The sequence below is a fragment of the Chiloscyllium punctatum genome, chromosome 37 (assembly GCF_047496795.1).
Source record: "Chiloscyllium punctatum isolate Juve2018m chromosome 37, sChiPun1.3, whole genome shotgun sequence".
NCBI classification, from domain to species: Eukaryota; Metazoa; Chordata; class Chondrichthyes; order Orectolobiformes; family Hemiscylliidae; genus Chiloscyllium; species Chiloscyllium punctatum.
In genome coordinates, this window is record NC_092775.1 from 12,074,728 (window position 1) to 12,096,835 (window position 22,108).

At 45.2% G+C, this 22,108-nt stretch overlaps 1 protein-coding gene across 1 annotated transcript in view; it reads left to right on the forward strand.

The window, feature by feature from the left end:
* Positions 1-22,108, forward strand: part of LOC140462865 (deoxynucleoside triphosphate triphosphohydrolase SAMHD1-like) — a 76,003-nt gene that overhangs the window by 40,987 nt on the left and 12,908 nt on the right. Inside the window, exons 12-13 of the mRNA XM_072556267.1 lie at positions 1,947-2,086; positions 18,423-18,494. Coding sequence (XP_072412368.1) covers positions 1,947-2,086; positions 18,423-18,494 — 212 coding nt within the window. The remainder of the gene's footprint in view (positions 1-1,946; positions 2,087-18,422; positions 18,495-22,108) is intronic.

The window sequence follows — 22,108 nt, forward strand, 5'->3', positions numbered from 1 at the left end:
TTGCGCTTCGGCGGGTCGGTGTGGACTTGTTGGGCCGAAGGGCCTGTTTCCACATTGTAAGTAATCTAATGTTTTCTCAAACAATTTCTTAAAATCCACATGGACAACATCCACTGTATTCCCTTCATCAAACCTCTCCAACAAAATAATTTGAATGAAACAAACAAATCCACATTGGCCATTCTTAATTAATACAAACAATTTCCCAAGTGACTTTTAATTTTATCCCTGATGGTTGTCTTTGAATCTTACCCACTAATGAGATTAAATTGACCTGCACTTTTTCTTGAATAGGTTTGTCACATTTGCTACTTTCCAAGCCTGTGAGTATCTCCCCATTGTCCCATTAGTTTAAATGGTGCTGTTATTATACACTTTTCTTATAACACAGGATTGCACGAGAATGGAACTAATTCATTACAGCAGAACTGACTGTATTGCATTCAGTACTGGTCGCCTCATTACAGGAGGGATATGGAGGCTTTGGAGAAGGTGCAGAAGAGGTCTGAGCTGAAAATGTGTTGCTGGAAGAGCGCAGCAGGTCAGGCAGCATCCAAGGAACAGGAGAATCGACGTTTCGGGCATCAGCCCTTCTTCAGGAAGAAGGGCTGATGCCCGAAACGTCGATTCTCCTGTTCCTTGGATGCTGCCTGACCTGCTGCGCTTTTCCAGCAACACATTTTCAGCTCTGATCTCCAGCATCTGCAGTCCTCACTTTCTCCCTGCAGAAGAGGTCTACCAGGTTGCTGCCTGGATTAGAGGGGATGAGCTATAAAGAGACGCTGGACAGACTAGGGTTGTTTTCTCTGGAGCGGAGGTCGCTGAGGGGAGACCTGTTAGAAGTTTATAAAATTATGAGAGGCATAGATAGGATTGACAGTCAGAATCTTTTTCCCAGGGTTCAAACGTCTAATACTAGAGCACTTAAGGTAAGAGAGGGAAAGTTCAAAGGAGATATGAGGGACAAGTTTTTTATAACACAGAGTGGCAGCTGTTGGAGAGCCTAGAACGCACTGCCAAGGCTAGTGGTGGAGGTATGTACAATGGTGCATTATGAATAAGCAAGGAATGGAGGAATACGGACTAAAGGCAGGCAGAAGGGATTAAATTAAATTGGCTTTTTGGGCTGAAGGGCCTGTTCCTATGCTATACTGTTCTATGTTCTATCTCCATTTCTAATATTTTGCCAATATCCCCTTCTTAAAAAAAAGCTGATACAAAGTATTCATTAAACATTCCGAATTTGTCCAGTCTGAGCGTAAGTTACCTTCTATGTATTTCATAGGCCTGACCCCACCACTTAGAAATAAGACATCCCTCCACTTCACCACCACCAGCCTGAACTCCAGGGAGGTATCGTTAAAGCATGGTAAAAACAATGACTGCAGATGCTGAAAACCAAATACTGGATTAGTGGTGCTGGAAGAGCACAGCAGTTCAGGCAGCATCCAACGAGCAGTGAAATCAACGTTTCGGGCAAAAGCCCTTCATCAGGAATAAAGGCAGTGCCACCCTCCTCTAGCTTATCTCTCCATGCTTCAGGCTCACTGCCTTTATTCCTGATGAAGGGCTTTTGCCCGAAACGTTGATTTCGCTGCTCGTTGGATGCTGCCTGAACTGCTGTGCTCTTCCAGCACCACTAATCCAGTATATCGTTAAAGCATGGTTTGGACTTTCATGACAGGATGCCATATAAATTTGACATCTAGCTGCAGTCACATTGATGACTGACTAACACTTTTAAAATGTCGACAGCCACTTCGAGATCACACCATTGATTGCACCTGCTCATACCAATTGGACAGCTATCACAAGAGCAAACCAGCTGATGTTGTGTAACCGTCTCGAATGGGGTCAGGAAGTGGAATTGGTCCCTACATTGAAGTTACAATGAACTCCGCAAGCTCCAGCCCAAAATTCATAGATAACAAATTTTGTTTTTCCAGACTGTGTCTTTGAAAACATCCTGAATTCATCTGACCCTGCATTGAGCAAAGCACAGGAAATCCTGAGAAATCTTGTGCAGCGCAAACTATTTAAATTCATCAGGGAGGCTCGATTTGCAGAGAAAACAGAACATTTAGAGGTATGTGTTGTGAACAATTATATTCAGCATCTGCATCTACAAACAGGTGACTAAAGTTCAAATAGTCAAAGCCAGGGTTGGTTCTTGGCATAAGTAGATAGTTGTGGGTGGCCCTGTGGCACCCTCAGAATGTCACTACCTCTGGCCAGGGAGATCCGAGTTCAAGTCTCACCAATATCATCGTCACTATGAGTTTCAAAGTGGCACCATTGTGTGTCAAGCAATGTAGCAACCCTCCCTCCGTGAACTGGTGAGGGGATTAAACCCAGTATTCTGCATCTGTAGTCATCCAGCCAACTGTTCTTTAAAAATCATAAGTTGATAGTTGGCATGATCAGTAAGCTTCACACAGTCTGGTAGGAGAGATCACATCTGGACTGAGACACTGCCCAAGATAAATTGAAGCCCAGGTCCAGGGACCCATCACAGGTAAACCGTAAGTTAATTGGTTGATGATAATCAAATTAGTAGCTATCTATTGTAGTTACTTTCAGATTGAAGTTAAATAAGGGGAATATTTACAGGCTACAAACTAAAAGACCAGTAGGATTTTTAAAAACATTATTTAAGGACTATGTCATTAAAATAGAAAGGTCTGGCAAGGCCACGTGTGCTCTGAGAACTGGTGGAATATATTGTGGCTCCTAGTGACCACATCTGTAGTAAGTGTTGGTTGCTTGAGGAACTCTCGCTCAGAGTTGATGAGCTGGAGTGTGAGTTTTGAACACTGCGACACATCAGGGAAGGGTAAAGAGTTACCTGGATGCTGTTTCAGGATGCAGTCACACCCCTTATATTAACTATTTTGAAGTAGTCAGCGGTCAGGGGCAGGAAGGTGTGACTATGGGCAAGGCTGGTGGAGGGGACCAGGAGGTAATGGTGAAGGAGCCTCAGTCCTTGAACTTGTCTAAGAGTGTGCTGAGTGTGGATGACAATGTGAGGTGTAGGGAAGATGAGCAAATTGACCATAGCACTATTGTACAGGGAACCATTCAGTAAGGGATAGAAAAGAGAAATGTAGTTGTAATTGGGGATAGTGTAGTTAGGGGAATAGGCACTGGTCTCAATGCCCCCTTGACCATGGCCCCACCTCCCACCACCAAACCATCATCTCCCAGACCATCTATAACCTCATCACCTCAGGGGATCTCCCATCCACCGCCTCCAACCTCATAGTCCCACAACCCCGCACCGCCTGTTTCTACCTCCTGCCCAAAATCCACAAACCCGACTGCCCCGGCCGACCCATTGTCTCAGCCTGCTCCTGCCCCACCGAACTCATCTCTGCATACCTCGACACGTTCCTGTCCCCCTTAGTCCAAGAACTCCCCACCTACGGTCGGGACACCACGCACACCCTCCACCTCCTCCATGATTTTTGCTTCCCTGGTCCCCAACCCCTTATCTTCACCATGGACATCTAGTCCCTGTACACCTCCATCCCCCATCACGAAGGACTCAAAGCCCTCTGCTTCTTCCTTTCCCGCCATACCAACCAGTATCCTTCCACTGACACCCTCCTTCGACTGACTGAACTGGTCCTCACTCTGAACAACTTCTCTTTCCAATCCTCCCACTTCCTCCAAACCAAAGGAGTAGCCATGGGCACCCGCATGGGCCCCAGCTATGCCTGCCTCTTCGTAGGATATGTGGAACAGTCCATCTTCCGCAGCTACACTGGCACCACCCCCCACCTTTTCCTCCGCTACATCGATGACTGTATCGGCGCTGCCTCATGCTCCCACGAGGAGGTTGAACAGTTCGTCCACTTTACCAACACCTTCCACCCCAACCTCAAATTCACCTGGACCGTCTCAGACTCCTCCCTCCCCTTCCTAGACCTTTCCATTTCTATCTCGGGCGACCGAATCAACACGGACATTTACTATAAACCGACCGACTCCCACAGCTACCTAGACTACACCTCCTCCCACCCTGCCCCCTGTAAAAACACCATCCCATATTCCCAATTCCTTTGTCTCTGCTGCATCTGCTACCAGGAGGACCAGTTCCAATACCGTACAACCCAGATGGCCTCCTTCTTCAAAGACCGTAATTTCCCCCCAGACGTGATCGACAATGCCCTCCACCGCATCTCCTCCACTTCCTGCTCCTCCGCCCTTGAGCCCCGCCCCTCCAACCGCCACCAGGACAGAACCCCACTGGTCCTCACCTACCACCCCACCAACCTCCATATACATCGTATCATCCGTCGTCATTTCCGCCACCTCCAAACAGACCCCACCACCAGGGCTGTATTTCCCTCCCCTCCCCTATCAGCGTTCCGAAAAGACCACTCCCTCCGTGACTCCCTCGTCAGGTCCACACCCCCCATCAACCAAACCTCCACTCCTGGCACCTTCCCCTGCAACCACAAGAAATGCAAAACTTGCGCCCACACCTCCCCCCTTACTTCCCTTCAAGGCCCCAAGGGATCCTTCCATATCTGCCACAAATTCACCTGCACCTCCACACACATCATTTACTGCTTCTGCTGCACCCACCTCTGTATTGGGGAGACAAGCCGCCTACTTGCGGAACATTTCGGACAACACCTCTGGGACACCTGGACCAACCAACTCAACCACCCCGTGGCTCAACACTTCAACTCCCCCTCCCACTCCACCAAGGACATGCAGGTCCTTGGACTCCTCCATCGCCAGACCATAGCAACACGGCGGCTGGAGGAAGAGCGCCTCATCTTCCACCTAAGAACCCTCCAATCACAAGGGATGAACTCAGATTTCTCCAGTTTCCTCATTTCCCCTCCCCCCACCTTATCTCAGTCCCACCCCTCGAACTCAGCACTGCCTTCCTAACCTGCAATCTTCTTCCTGACCTCTCTGCCCCCACCCCCACTCCGGCCCAGCACCCTCACCTTGACCTCCTTCCACCTATTGCATTTCCAACACCTCTCCCCCAAGTCCCTCCCTCCTACCTTTTATCTTAGCCTGCTGGACACACTTTCCTCATTCCTGAAGAAGGGCTCATGCCTGAAACGTCGATTCTCCTGTTCCTTGGAGGCTGCCTGACCTGCTGCGGTTTTCCAGCAGCACATTTTCAGCTCTGATCTCAATGGCCAGGATGTGGAGGTGCTGGTGTTGAACTTGGGTGAACCAAGTTAAAAATCACACGACATCAGGTTATAGTCCAATAGGTTTATTTGGAAGCACTAGCATTTGGAGTGCTCCGAAAGCTAGTGCTTCCAAATAAACCTGTTGGACTAAACCTGGTGTTGTGTGATTTTTAACTCAGTGACCAGGATCGAGAATCCAAAAACTGAGTTGCCAGTCTGGTGTCTGGGGTTCAGGATATCTTATCTGGGCTGCGGGGGAACTTGGAGTGGCAAAGAAAAGATCCAGTTATTACAGTAGATGTAGATACCAATGAGGCAGACTTGATTAGGGAGCTTAAAGTGAAGGAACCCCTCGTGGCAGTGACCATAATATGACAAATTCTCGCAGCAGTTTCAGAGGGAAAGCTGTATTTAGATATAACAGTTGTACAATTGAGTAAAAGTAACTACAAAGACATGAAGGAGGAGCTGGCCAGAGTTGGTTGAAAGGGAAGGTCAAAGGGAAGACGGTGGAGCAGCAATGGCACAGTTTCTCAGGTTAATTCAAGAGGCATAACAGAAATTCATCCCAAGGAAGAAGAAACATATGAAGGGGAAGATGAAGCAACCATGGCTGACGAGGGAGGCAGGGACAGCATAAACGCAAAAGAAAAGGCATACAATGTGGTGAAGATTAGTGGGAAATCCGAAGATTGAGAAGCTTTTAGAAACCAGCAGAAGATAATTTTAAAAGTAATAAGGGGTAGAAGATGAAATCTGACAGTAAGCTAGCAGATCATTAGAGCTTTTTTAGATATCTAACAGAGAAGCTATAGTAGATAACAGACCCCTGGAAAATGAGGCTAGAGAAATAGTAATGGAGAACAAAGACATTGTGCAGGAACTTTGCACTTTGCACCAGTTTTCACAATGGAAAGATGTCAGCATACCAGACCAAGAGAGTCAGGGGGCAGAGGTGAGTGTAGTGGCCGTCCCTAAGGAGAAGGTACTGGGGAAGCTGAATATCTGAAGGTGAATATTTCACCTGGACCAGATGGATTACACTCCCAGAGTTCTGAAGGAGACAGCTGAAGGTTTGTAGATGGATTGATGGTGATCTCTCAGGAACTACTGAAGTCAGGGAGGGTCCCAGGGGAATGGAAGATGATTATTATAACACCTTTGTTTAAGAAAGGAAGGAGATAGAAGACAGGAAATTACAGGCTCGTTAGTCTAACCTAGGCTGTTTATAGGATTTGAGAGTCCATTACTAAGGATGAGATTGCAGAGTGTTTGGAAGTACATGGTAATATAGGGCTGGTCTCCTAAAAATGATATAAAAAGGAAATAAAAAAGGGCTATCGTCAAGGGGCAGTCATGCCTGACAAATCTGTTAGAATTCTTTGAGGAGCTAATAATCAAGTTAGTGGATGTAATCCATTTGGATTTCTAGAAATCCTTTTACAAGGTGCTGCACAAGAGACTGCTAAATAAGAAAGGTCTCACAGTGCTTAGTGCAAGGTACTGACATAGATAGAGGATTGGCTGACTGGCAGAGGCATCTTAGGGATAAAAGGATTATTTCAGGATGGCAGCTGGTGACTAGAGGAATACCATTGGGTACTGTTGGGACCACAACTATTCACATTATACATTAATGAAAGAACGAATGGCATTTTTGCTCAGTTTGCAGATGACATAATGATAGGTGGAGGGCCAGATAGAGTTGAGGAAACGGGGAGGCTTCAGAGGGACTTGGACAGGCTAGAAGAGTGGACAAACAAGTGGCAGATGGAATACAATGTGGCAAAGTGTGAGGTAGAGAAACAATAGCAGTGTATACAATTTTATAAATGGGGAGTGGCTTTAGATGTCTGAAGTGCAAAGGGACTTGGGAGTCCTACTTCAAGATTTTCTTAAGGTTACAGTTAAAATGCAGGTTCGCTTAGCAGTTAGGAAGGCAAATGTAATGTTACATTCATTTCAAGAGGGCTAGAATACAAGAGCAGAGATGTACTGCTGCAACTATATAAGGCTCTGTTCAGACCGCATTTGGACATGGTCACCAATTTTGGGCCCATATCTAAGGAAGGATGTGCTGGCATTGGAGGTGTCCAGAGGAGGTTATAAGAATGATCCCTATAATGAAGGCTTTAACACAGGAGGAGCTGTGGACTCTGTGTCAGTTATTGATGGAGTATAGAAGGATATGGGAGAATCCGACTGAAGCTTACAGAATACTGAGAGGCCTGGATAGAGAGGAAATGGAGAAGCTATTTCCACCAGTAGGAGAGACTAGAGCTCAAGGGCACAGCCTCAGAGTGAAGAAACTACCCTTTAGAACCGAGGCAAGGAGGAATTTCTTCAGGCAGATGGTAGTGAATCATTGGAACTTATTGCTGCAGAGGGCTGTGGAGGTCAAGAGTGTATATATGACAGAGATAGGTTCTAGATTAGTAAGGGGATCAAGGGTCACAGGGAGAAGGCAGATGAATGGGGCTGAGAAACACATCAGAAATAATCGAATGGTGATGTAGACACAATGGGCCAAATCAACTAATTCTGAAATAACTCCAGAGACCGGTATCCCATCACCAAGTCACCCTTTATTTACACACAGAGTGTCCTTGACACTGATCCAGCTCCCTTAGACCCAGTCCTCAATCAACAGAATCTCTGACAGTCCTGTTTATAATTTTATTAAACAATTCCCAGTTTACAAAACAATTAACATTTACAGCTGTATACAGAGAAACAGCAATTTTACAAGGGAGAGGACTGGCAAAGCCAGGCCCCAAACCCTGACATTCAACCAGTTTTCAGGGAAATGAGGACAAACCTCAAAACTCCATACTCCTGTTTATTTATTTTTTTTAAATCTTATTAAGCAACTACAAAACACAGTTTACAAAAAACAATTAACATTAACAGCTGTATACAACAACAATTTTACAAGGGAGAGGAGCAGCAAAGCTAGGCCCCAAACCCTACCGTTCAACCAGTTTACAGGGAATTGAGGACAAACCACAAATCCCAGTTTCACAGTCCTGTTTATTTTTTTCTTTCTTTTTTTCTCTCTGACACTCCTGTTTATTCTTTTTATTTTTTAAAAAAATTTTTTCCTATTTCCCACACTACCGCCTAACTGCGGTAGTGCTTATTTTCCCCCCAGCACCCATGCTGTGTGTGTACAGGTGTGAGACACAGTGAGAGACACAAGTTGCACAAATCTTTATTCAGCTTCCACCACCAGGCAGAAAGGAAACACCCGAGTGGCCAGTGACACAGTCCTGTTTATTTTTTTTTCCTCTAACACTCCTGTTTATGTTTTGGATGGTGTTAGCATTTTTGTAAGACCTTGACATTGATTCAGTTCCCTCAGAGCCAGCTCTCAGAGTGAACAGAACCTCTGATACTCCTGTTTATTTATTTATTTATTTATTCAGAGTCAGCAGGATGTCTGACTCTCCTGTTTATTTGTTCTTTTTTTTCTTTTTTCTGACATTCTTGTTGTTTTTTTTCTCTTTAACCCCCACACGACCACCTAACTGCAGTAGTGCTTATTTTTTCCCCAGCACCCATGGTGTGTGTGTGCAGGTGTGAGACACAGTGAAAGACACAAAGTGCACGAATCTTTATTCAATTGCCACCACCAGGAAGATAGGAAAACACCCTAGCGGCCAGTGACAAGCACTGCCCTTCACATCAAAGGGCAATGCTGTGTGATCAAAAAGGTGAAGGGGAGGGTAGGGACTAAATCAAAATAGAGTTGGAGGGAGAAATAATGCACTCCACTCCCTGCGGCGCCCACCTCTCCCTGAACGACTCCAGGGTGTTGGTGGACACCGCGTGCTCCTTCTCCAAGGACACCCGGGCTCGAACGTAACCCTGGAAGAGGGGCAGGCAGTCGGCCCTAACGACCCCCTCCACGGCCCGCTGCCTGGACCTGTTGATGGCCAGTTTGGCCAGACCCAGGAGCAGACCCACGAGGAGGTCTTCGGACCTGCCGTCCCTCCTCCGTACAGTCCTGTTTATTTTTTCTTTTCGTGAAACACATAACACTCCTTTCTTTTTTTTCCCCACACTCCCGCCTAACTGCGGTAGTGCTTATTTTTATCCCCAGCACTCATGGTGTGTGTGTGCAGGTGTGAGACACAGTGAGAGACACAAGGTGCATGAATCTTTATTCAATTTCCACCACCAGGAAGATATGAAAAACACCCGAGTGGCCAGTGACAAGCACTGCCCTTCAAACCACAGGGCAATGCTGTGTGAGCAAAACAGTGAAGGGGAGGGTAGGGACTAAATCAAAATAGAGTTGGAGGGAGAAATGACGCACTCCGCTCCCTGCGGCGCCCACCTCTCCCTGAACGACTCCAGGGTGTCGGTGGACACCGCGTGCTCCTTCTCCAAGGACACCCGGGCTCTAACGTAACCCCGGAAGAGGGGCAGGCAGTCGGCCCTAACGACCCCCTCCACGGCCCGCTGCCTGGACCTGTTGATGGCCAGTTTGGCCAGGCCCAGGAGCAGACCCACGAGGAGGTCTTCGGACCTGCCCTCCCTCCTCTGTACAGTCCTGTTTATATCTGTCAGCTGGGACTCCCTGATTGGACCAGATTAAAAGTCTCAATCAGGGTATTCTATGATGTCCACCTGGCTGACCTCGTTACAATCACTACAAATTCTGCTCCTATATCTAATGGTTTTATGGTTTCCACCCAGCCTGACCTCCTTATTCTGAGGTACCATATCCTCCTGTTTTGTAGAATGAAGGTTTCTCTCCTGTAGATGGGTGACACTCATTATATGGATAGTTTGCACACAGTACCTTGGACAATGTGGTTCACAACTCATGTGCCTAACATTGACCCTCCATAGTTTGGACTTACTGTTTTATTCTGAAAATTCTGGAGCGAGCAACTGGGGAAGAGAGAGAGAGAAAGAGCCTCTCAACTGGGAGAGGTTGAGAAAGTGAAGAAAGTGAATCGGGGAGAAATGGGAGAGCAATATTTTCAGGGAAAGACAGAGAGAAATAAACAGGGAAGAAGAGCAAGACTAATCTATAAACTGGGAAAGGAGATGAAACACCAGCTGGAGGAGAAGAACCTGTGTGGGTGGCACGATGGCACAGTGGTTAGCACTGCTGCCTCGCAGCGCCAGAGACCCAGGTTCAATTCCCGCCTCGGGCGACTGACTGTGTGGAGTTTGCACATTCTCTGCGTGGGTTTCCTCCGGGTGCTCCGATTTCCTCCCACAGTCCAAAAAAAATGTGCAGGTTAGGTGAATTAGCCATGCTAAATTGCCCGTAGTGTTAGGTGAAGGGGTAAATGTAGGGGAATGGGTCTGGGTGGGTTGCGCTTCGGCGGCTCGGTGTGGACTTGTTGGGCCGAAGGGCCTGTTTCCACACTGTAAGTAATCTAATCTAAGACCCAAACTGGGAGAGGAAGAAAGAGAAATGTAAACTGGGAGAGCATGGAGAGAGAAACGCAAACTGAAAGGAGAGTGTGTTTGTGCACTGTTATGTCTGAACATATCAATACAGAACAGGGCATTTAGATTGCTTAGTCATTCAATCAAATCTATTGTAAACTCAAATCTGCATTCCAGCCTACTTCTGGTAACCTTTAACCCTTGCTTAACACAAATCGATCAACCTAAGCCTTCAGAATACTCAAGGACTCTGCAGCCACCACTTCTCAGGAAGACATTTCTGATTTGGTAGATTTGAAAATATCACAACCCTCTAATCAGTAACCCCTAGTTCAAGATTTTCCCGGAAGGCTATATTCTCTCTATATGTACCTTGTCAAGACCCCTCAGGATTTTAAATGCTTCAATCAAATCATCTCTTACTTTTCTAAACCCCAGCAGATACGAGCCTAGTCTGCCCAACCTTCCATCATAAGACAACTCTGCACACTCCATTCGAGGTATTAGAATTTCCTGGGCTGGAGAGCTTTACTTATGAGGATAGATTGGAGTTGTTTTCTTTGGAGAAGAGGAGACCAAGGGGGACCATGATTGAGATGTATAAGATTATAAGCATTCCACTCATAAAGGTAAAGTTACCATAGTCTTACTAGACCAAAGGGCTGCTCTCTAATTAGAGGGAAAGACAACTGGTAGTTTAACCTGAGGGTCACCACACATTAGGTGAGGGGAGAGGTTGAGTAGGACATTCCTTCATGATAACCTCAGCTGTTGCAGGAATTGAACCCATAATTTTGTCTCTCCTTTGCATCACAAACCAACTGTGCCAATGAATCTCCTATTCCATTTATAACATCTTACCACACGCAAAAACATTCAATTATTCCTAATGTGCTTCCTATTAGACAGTCAAACTTCTATGCATGCTTATATAAGACCATAAGACAGAGGAGAGGAAGTAAGGCCATTCGGCCCATCGATCCACTCCGCCATTTAGTCATGGCTGATGGGCACTTCAACTCCACTTACCCGCACTCTCCCCATAGCCCTTAATTTCTTGTGAGATCAAGAATTTATCAATCTCTGCCTTGAAGACATTTAACATCCCGGCCTCCACTGTGCTCTATGGCAAAAATTCCACAGGGTAAAAACAAGGACTGCAGATGCTGGAAACCAGAGTCTAGATTAGAGTGGTTCTGGAAAAGCACAGCACGTCAGGCAACATCCGAGGAGCAGGAAAATCGACGTTTCAGGCAAAAGCCCTTCATCAGGAAAAGAGGCAGGGAGCCTGCAGAGTGGAGAGATAAATGAGAGGAGGGTGGGGGTGGGGAGAAAGTAGCATAGAGTCTGTGGTAGCGGGGCTTTTGCCCGAAAAGTCAATTTTCCTTCTCCTCGGATGGTGCCTGACCTGCTGTGCTTTTCCAGCACCACTCTAATCGAGACTCTGGTTCCCAGCATCTGCAGTCCTTGTTTTTACCTAGTTGATTTTACTGCTTACTGCGAATCCTCTTGCAAGGATGCCTGCCTTGAAGAAGTTTTCCTCCTCTCTCTACAAGAATCTCAGTGAGTCTCTCTCTCACTGCAACCCCATGGTCATCTCTTCTGCCCTGAAGCGCTTCAACCATGTCCTGAAACAGACTTGCTACCACAGACTCTTTGCTACTTTCTCCCCACACCCACCCCCATCTCATTTATCTCTCCACTCTGCAGGCAACCTGCCTCTATTCCTGATGAAGGGCTTTTGCCCGAAACGTCGATTTTCCTGCTCCTCGGATGCTGCCTGACCTGCTGTGCTTTTCCAGCACCACTCTAATCTAGACAATGAATTCCACAGGCCCACCACTCTCTGGCTGAAGAAATGTCTCCTCATTTCCATCCTAAATTGACCCCCTCTCATTCTAAGGTTTTGCCCACAGGCCCGAGTCTCCCTGCCTAACGGAACCAAATTCCCAGCATCCACTCTTTCTAAGCCATGCATTATCTTATAAGTTTCTATTAGATCTCCCCTGAACCTTGTAAACTCTAATGAGTACAATCCCAGGATCCTCAGCCGTTCATCGTATGCTAGGCCTACTATTCCAGGGATCATCCGTGTGAATCTCCGCTGTACTCGCTCCAGTGCCAGCATGTCTTTCCTGAGGTGTGGGGCCCAAAACTGGACACAGTATTCTAAATGGGGCCTAATCAGAGCTTTATAAAGTCTCAGTAGCATGTCGCTGCTTTTATGTTCCAACCCTCTTGAGATAAATGACAACATTATATTTGCTTTCTTAATTACAGACTCAACCTGCCCATCAACCTTTAGAGAATCGTGGACTAGCACTCCCAGATCCCTTTGTATTTTGGCTTTATGAATTTTCTCACCGTTTAAAAAATAGTCCATGCCTGTATTCTATTTTTCCAAAGAGCAAGACCTCGCACTTGCTCACGTTAAATTTCATCAGCCATTTCCTGAACCACTCTCCTAAACTGTCTAAATCTTTCTGCAGCCTCCCCACCTCCTCAGTACTAACTGCCTGTCTGCCTAACTTCGTATCATTGACGAACTTCACCAGAATGCCCCCAGTCCCATCCTCCAGATCATTTATATATTAAAGTGAACAGCTGCCACCCCAACACTGAACCCTGCCTGGAGCACACTTGTCACCAGCTGTCATTCCAAAAAAGAATCTTTTATCCCAACTCTCTGTCTTCTGTCAGACAGCCAATCCCCAATCCATGCCAATAGCTCACCTCGAACAACATGGGCCTTCACCTTACTCAGCAGCCTCCCGTGAGGCACCTTATCAAAGGCCTTTTTGAAGTCTAGGTAGATAACATCCACTGGGTTTCCCTGGTCTAACTTACTTGTTACCTCTTCAAAGAATTCTAACAGGTTTGTCAGGCACAACTCCCCTTACTAAATCCATGCTGACTTGTTCTAATCTGACCTTGCACTTCCAAATCTCATCCTTAACGATGGATTCTAGAATTTTACTCACAACCAAGGTTAGGCTAATCAGCTTGTAATTTTCCATCTTTTGTCTTGATCCTTTCCTGAATAAGGAGGTTACAACAGCGACTTTCCAATCATCTGGGACTTTCCCTGATTCCAGTGATTTTTGAAAGATCATAACCAACACCTCCGCTATTTCCTCAGCCACCTCCCTCAGAACTCTAGGATGTAGCCCATCGGGGCCAGGAGATTTATCCATTTTTAGCTTATCTCGCACTTTCTCTTTTGTAATGGCTACCATATGCAACTCTGCCCCTTGACTCTCCTTAATTGTTGGGATATTACTCATATCTTCCACTGTGAAGACTGACACAAAGTACTTATTAAGTTCTTCAGCTATTTCCTTATCTCCCAGCACTGGTCTTCCAGCATCAATTTGGAGCGGCCCAATTTCTACTTTTGCCTCTTGTTTGTTTCTTATGTATTGAAAGGAACTTTTATTATCATTTCTAATATCACTGGCTAGCTTACCTTCATATTTGATCCTCTCCTTTCTTATTTCTCTCTTTGTTATCCTCTGTTTGTTTTTGTAGTCTTCCCAATCTATTTTTCTTTGACACATTTCCTGACTTCCTTTGTCAGCCGGATAATCTTTCTTTTTGGGATGAACCTGTGTACAGTGTCCTCAATTACACTCAGAAACTCCTGCTGTTGTTGCTTTACTGTCTTCCCTACGAGGCTCGGCTTCCAGTCGATTTTAGTCAGTTCCTCTCTCATGCCCCGGTAATTACCTTTATTTAACTGTAACACCATTACATCCGATTTTGCCTTCTCTCTTTCAAACTGCAGACTGAACTGTACCATATTATGATCGCTGCTTCCTAAGTGTTCCCTTACTTTAAGATCTTTTATAAAGTCTGGCTCATTGCATAGCACTAAGTCCAGAAAAGCTTGCTTCCTCGTGGGCTCCATCACAAGCTGTTCCAAAAAGCCATTCTGTAAGCATTCCTTGAATTCCCTTTCTTTGGATCCACCGGCAACTTTATTCACCCAGTTCATTTGCATATTGAAGTCCCCCATGATCACTGTGACCTTGCCTTTCTGACATGCCCTATCTATTTCCTGTTACATTTTGCACCCCTGGTCCTGACCACTGCTGGGAAGTCTGTACATAACTCCCATTATGGTTTCTTTGCCTTTGTGGTTCCCCAACTCCACCCACACAGACTCCACATCATCTGACCCTATGTCATTCAGTGCCATAGATTTAATTTCATTCTTAACTAACAAGGCATCCTGTCCCCTTTGCCACTTCCCCATTTTTTCGATAAGTTGTAAATCCAGTCCTGAACCCCCTGTAACCCTACCTCTGTGTTGCCTCCCACATCATAACCATTCACGATGATTTGAGCTGTTAATTCATCTATTTTGTTACGAATACTACGAACATTCAGTTAAAGCACCTTAATGCTGTTTTTCTTATCCTCATGATTCGTGTAATATGTCCTGAGTTATCCTTCCTTTTTGCTTCATTCCGAGTCTGCCTCGAACTTAAACATTACACACATGCTAACCTGCTGCTTATCTTTCTAATTGACTCCATACTCCCTGTTGCTTTCCCTTTCCCTTCTCCCAACTCACAAGTTTAAAGTCCAAGTGACTACCCTGTTTATCCTTTTTGCCGGAACACTGGTTCCAGATCAGTTCAGGTGGAACATAGAACATAGAAAAGTACAGCACAGAACGGGCCCTTTGGCCCACGATGTTGTGCCGAGGTTTAATCCTAATATAAAATATAATAACTTAACCTACGCACCCCTCAACTCACTACTATCCATGTGCATGTCCACCAGTCGCTTAAATGTCCCTAATGACTCTGCTTCCACCACCACAGCTGGCAATGCATTCCATGCATTTCTATGCATAAAGAACCTTCCTCTGACATCCCCTCTATAGCTTTCTCCTAATACCTTAAAACCATAGCCCCTCGTAACAGCCAATCCTGCCCTGGGGAAAAGTCTCTGGCTATTGACCCATCTATTCCTCTCATTATCTTGTGATACACTCTTGACCAGATCAGGATTGGTGAAGTTGATGTGCTGGAAATTTTGGAAAACATTAAGATTGATAAGTCCCCAGGGCTAGATACGGCGGAGGCAGAGGAATTGGGAATATGGGATGGCAGTAGATGCGGGAGGTAAGGTGGGGAAGAGGTGTAATCCAGGTAGCTGTGGGAGTCAATGGGTTTGTAAAAACTGTCAGTGTCAAGTCGGTTGTCATTAATGGAGATGGAGAGGTTCAGGAAGGGGAGGGAGGTGTCAGAGATGGTCCAGGTGAATTTAAGGTCGGGGTGGAATGTGGACCCGATGCGGTCTCCTCTACCTTGGGGAGACTGGATGCCTCCTTGCAGAGAGCTTTAGGGAACATCTCCGGGACACCCGCACCAATCAACCACACTGCCCTGTGGCCCAACATTTCAACTCCCTCTCCCACTCTGCCAAGGACATACAGGTGCTGGGCCTCCTCCACCGCCGCTCCCTCACCACCCAATGCCTGGAGGAAGAACGCCTCATCTACCACCTCAGAACACTTCAACCCCAGGGCATCAATGTGGATTTCACCAGTTTCCTCATTTCCCCTTCCCCACCTCACCCCAGCTCCAACCTTCCAGCTCAGCACCGCCCTCATGACCTGTCCTACCGGCCTATCTTCCTTTCCACCTATCTGCTCCACCCTCCTCTCTGAACTATCACCTCCACCCCTACCCCTATTCACCTATTGTACTCTATGCGACTTTCTCCCCATCCCCCTCCCCTCTCATTTATCTCTCCACTCTGCAGGCTCCCTGCCTCTATTCCTGATGATGGGCTTTTGCCTGAAACGTTGATTTTCCTGCTCCTCAGATGCTGCCTGACCTGCTGTGCTTTTCCAGCACCACTCTAATCTAGACTATGAGGAAACTGTGTCTATTCAATGGAATTTAGAAGAAGCATATTCTGACTGGTTAAATACTGAGAATCATACAGTACGGAAGAGGCTCTTCAGCCCATCAAATCTGTACCACCAAAGCTACAGTATACCTACACTAGTCCCACTTTCCAGCATTAGGCTCATAGCCTGAATGTTATGATGTTTCAAGTGCTCATCCAAGTACTTTTTAAAAATTGTGAGAGGTGTGGCCTCAAATACACTCTCAGGCAGTGGATTTCAGACCCCCGCCATCCCTTGTGTGAAATAATGTTTGCTCAAGTACCCTCTAAAACTTCTGCCTTTCACCTAAAATGTATGTCCCCTTCGTTACTGATCCTGCGTGTTGTCCCTAAAGTTTGTTTCTTCTCGTGGGGAAATCTAGAATTCAGGGAGACAGTTAAAAATGTGTTTCCCATTAAAGGCGGCGGTGAGGATAGTATTTTCCTGCAAATGGTCATTAGCGCTTTGAATTCTCTTTCCTTGTTAACACTGAACGTCATGTCATTGAGTGAGCATATTCAAGGATAACTTTGAAATGTTTTTGACTAACAGTGGAGTTAAGGGTTATGGAGGACAGGCAGAGAGGTGAAGCAAAGGCCACAATCAGATTAGGAATTTTCTTATTTAATGGCACAGCACCTTTAACAGGCTAAATGGCCTACACTTGCTCCTATTTCATATATACATTACTGTAAAATTTTGCCAAAGCCATTTTGCTCCAAGGAAAATAATCCCATCCTTTCCAACTAACTCTGTAACTGGAACGCCTAATCCCTGTAACCATTCTTGTCTGCACCATCTCAATTCTTTTTCTAGAATTAGATGCATTCTTCTGATTGCAACCTAACTAGAAATATATGCAAATAATACAGAAGAAACAAAATGGAAGAAATTGGACTACCACTAACCACAGCTTTCACATTTGGAGCATTGGCTGTCAACATTCTGAACTTCTTCCCAGTGCAGCTGAAAACCTCATGTACCCCTCCCTCACCTTCCAGTCTGATTTCTTCAAAACTGCTCGACTTGACCCTGTGAATTGTAGTTACTCTTAAATTGCTGACTGTTTTCCCGACTGTTCCCTATTCTGTGAAATATCTGTCACTCTGTGCTTCATTTTGCTCTTCACAACCACCAGCTACAAACAACAAATTCTTATTTCCTTTTCCAGTTAGCTAAATCCTGATTGCACTCAGTAATCCATCTCTCCCAGTACTGATTGACCTACATTGACTCCCAATCCTGTAACTTCTCAAGTATAGTACACAGAGTGCTTCATTCTCTGTCTGCTCCCTATTTCTATAACCTCTTCCAAGCATGCAATAACTCTGGATTCCTCCAATTCCCATCTGTTCTGCATTTCAGATTTCCTTTCCTGCTCAGTGGTGTCCTTATGGCTAAGGCCATAAGCTCCAGAATTCTCTCCCTGAATATCACCACCTCTGTTTCTCTTTCTCTTCACCTTAAATCCCTACAGTGTGGAAACAGGCTATTTGGCCCAACAAATTCACACCGACCCCCAGCAGAGTAACCCACCCAGACCCATTCCCCTACCCTATTACTCTACATTTCCCCTGACTAATGCACCTAACCTACACATCCCCAAACACTGTGGGTAATGTAGCATGGTCAATCCACCCAACCTGCACATCTTTGGACTGTGGGAGGAAACCGGAGCACCCGGAGAAAACCCACGCAGACACGGGGAGAATGTGCAACCTCCACACAGACAGTTGCCCAAGTCTGGAATGGAACTTGGGTCCCTGGCACTGTGAGGCATCGGTGCTAACAACTGATCCACCGTGCAGTCATTCTTTAAATCCAGATTGACTTAAAAGTCACTTGGCCCAAGCTTTTTTGGCTATCGTTATTTCATAGCAAAATAAATTTACTTTTCGACAAACTATTTTTAAGATAACCCTGTCATAATCTGTGTTTTCTTTCAGAATGAAACAAAAAACCTGCTTCAGAAATTGGTTGAAGCTACCAGATTGAAGGCAGAAGATTTCATAGTAGCTGTAAGTACTGAATGCATGCGAGAGTTGTACCCCAGTTACAGATCAGTGGTGGAAATCCTGGCATCAACTGAATCAGCTAATAGTAGTGCAGGCCCCAACTGAAGCATTGCCCAATCTGAACGACTGTGATTAGCTTCTGTTCATCTGAACTAAGGAGAGGGAAAGCATTTGGCAGGAGAAGTATAATGTGGGAAAACGTGAACTTGTCCACTTTGGCAGGAAGAATCCTAAAACAATGTACCGATGAAATGGAGAGAGTTTGAAGAAGTTGGTACAGAGAGATGAGTATCCCCGTACATGAATTACAAATCATATACGCAGGTACAGCAAAGGTTTAGGAATTGGTCAATGGAATGTTACTGGTAATTACAAGTGGTATGGTAAGTAAAAATAAGGAAGTATCTGTACAGGGCTTTCAGGAGACTTCATCTGTTTATGGCTTTGGTCTCTTTACTTAGAAGGGAAGGATATGATTGCTTTAGAACCAGTTCAGAAAAAGTTCACAAAACTTGCTTCTGGGATTAGAAGTAATTAGCCATTAGAGTCATACAGCATGGAAACAGGCCCTTTAGTCTAACTCATCCGTGCCCACCAGACATTCCAATCTGATGTGGTCCCATTTGCCAGCACTTGGCCCACATCCCTCTAAACCCTTCCTATTCATATACCCATCCAGTTGCCTTTAAATGTTGTCATTGTATCAGCTTCCACCACTTCCTCTGGCACCTCATTCCAGACACATACCACCCACTGCGTGACAAAGCTACCCCTCAGGTCCTTTTTAAATCTTTCCCCTCTCACCTTAAACCTATGTCCTCTAGTTTTGGACTCGCCCACCCCAGGGAAAAAGACCTTGGCAAGAGATTCTATCTCTTTTTCCCCCTTCAACTTCGGCAAGTTTAGATGCAAACTATTCTGCCAGAAAAGGCAAGGAAATCAGATTCAATACTAACTTTCAAAAGGGGAAGCAAATAAAAATCTTTAAAAATGAAAAATCTGCAATGCTGTGGGGAAAGAGCATTGGAAGGACATGGAATGAATTGGATACTCCATTCAGAAAGCTAGAATTACTCAATAGGCTGAATCACCTCCTACTGTGCTGTATGACCAATAAACACTGTCCTGCCTGGTTAGATTTCACTATTTGCTAATCAACATTCAAATTGTTTTAAAAAAACACATTTCTAGTCCTGAATGAGCTCAGAAAAATGAAGGATGATTTTATTATCCTTAATATCCTTAATAGACTGGATGCTAAGAGGATGTTGCTTCTTGTAGGGTAGGCTAAAGATTAGATTAGATTAGATTACTTACAGTGTGGAAACAGGCCCTTCGGCCCAACAAGTCCACACCGACCCGCCGAAGCGCAACCCACCCATACCCCATATCTACCCCTTACCTAACACTACGGGCAATTTAGCATGGCCAATTCACCTGACCTGCACATCTTTGGACTGTGGGAGGAAACCGGAGCACCCGGAGGAAACCCACGCAGACACGGGGATAACGTACAAACTCCACACAGTCAGTCGCCTGAGGCGGGAATTGAACCCAGGTCTCTGGTGCTGTGAGGCAGCAGTGCTAACCACTGTGCCACCGTGCCGCCCTAAATTTAGGGGACACAGTTTAAGACAGAGATGTGGAGAATTTCATAGGGTTATAAAAATGTGGAATTCTCTTCCCTAGAAATCAGTGGAATTTACTTAAGGCAGAGTAAGATTTTTGAGAGGCTTGGAAGTCAAGATTACAGAATGCAGACAGGGAGATAGAGTTAAGACCACAACCAGATCAACCATGATCTTATCAAATAGTGGAATAGGTTCAAAGAACCCAAGAAGCCTACGCCTGCTCCTAAGTCTTATGTTTCTGTGTTCCATGAATGACTGAACTATGCCAGTATTGTTCAAAATACTAGTTTACTTGGATGTCGGATTGCTCACTGAACTGGAAGGTTCGTTTTCAGACATTTCATCACCATACTGGATAACAGTTCCATTTGAAATGACATGCTTCTAGGACTTCTCATGCATGTCTCTGTTTGACTTGTCCTAGGATGGATGCATTGTCCCAGTCGAAGTGGTGTCCTTTCTCATCTGTATGTAAAGATACCAGAGAGAGAGGGTCATGTCTTTTTGTGGCTAGTTGATGTTCATATATTCTGGTGGCTAGTTTTCTGCCTGTTTGTCCAATGTAGTGTTTCTTACAGTTCTTGCAAGGCATTTTACAAGACATGACCCTCTCTCACTAGTATCCTCACATACAGATGAGGAAGAACACCACTTCAACTGGGACAACACATCCATTTTAGGACAAGCCAAACAGAGACACACATGAGAATTCCTAGAAGCATGATATTCCAACTGGAACTCTATCAACAAACACATTAACTTGGATCCCATTTATCACGCCCTGAGAAAAAGAACAGGAAATGATGTCACCACAGGAAATAACATCACCAATCCAAGGAAACCTAAACACATAAATAGAAACGGGCCATACCACCAGTGCTACATACAGAGACTCACTGATGATGTTACCTAGTGTGGTGAGAAAACATCTGAAAATGAACCTTCCAGCTCAGCAAGCTAACCTATATCCAGAACCTCAACCTGAGATACAAATTTTCTCAAAACTTGCTACTAGTTTACTTGTTTTTTTCAGAGGAGTAAGGAAATAATCACCCTTAGATATTAAACATCAATAATCTCCAGGTAACCTAACTCATTTCTTCAATATCAACGGATCTATCCCCTTGATTATCCTGAGCTATTTCTCACCATCTTTGCAATTAATTGCTAGGCAAGAAGTTCCATGGGTAACTTTCTTAAATTGCCAGAAGTTTAGACCCTTAAATGATCAGTTAATGGCCACTTAATGGCCTTGACATGCCACTTCCCTGATCACCTGCCCCTCAAAGTGGTTGAGAAAGGTGATTAGTTTGCCAACTGGAAAACCATGGCAACTGCCTAACAAGTCAGGGCTGGTCATTGACTTCAGGAAGCAGAGTAGAGGACACACCCCTGCTTGCATCAATGGTGCTGAGGTGGAGATGGTCAGGACTGTCAAGTTCCCAGGAGTAACGATCACCAACAATCTGTCCTGGTCCACCCACGTCAACACTACAGTAAAGGAAGCACAACAATGCCTGTACATCCCCAGAAGGTTGTGGAAATTTGGCATGTTCATAAAGACTCTTATCAATCTTTATAGATCCACCATAGAAAATGTCCTATCTAGATGCATCACATCTTGGTACATTAACTACTCTGCCCAAGTTTGCAAGAAAGTACAGAGAATTGTGAACACAGCCCAGCCCATCACGTAAACCAGCCTTCCATCCATTGACTCCAACTATATTTCCTGCTGCCTTGGAAAGCAGCCAACATTGTCAAAGTCCCCTCCCACCCCGTTTAGACTGTTGTCCACTGTCTTCTATCCGACAGAAGATACAAAAGTTTGAGTACACGTATCAACAGATTCAAGAATGGCTTCTGATGTTATCAGACTTCTGAATGGACCTCTCAAATTCTAATGTTGATCTCGCTCTTCACCTGCTCTGTCACTGTAACATTGTATTTGTATTCTCTTCTAATACCCTGGTGTACTTTGTATGG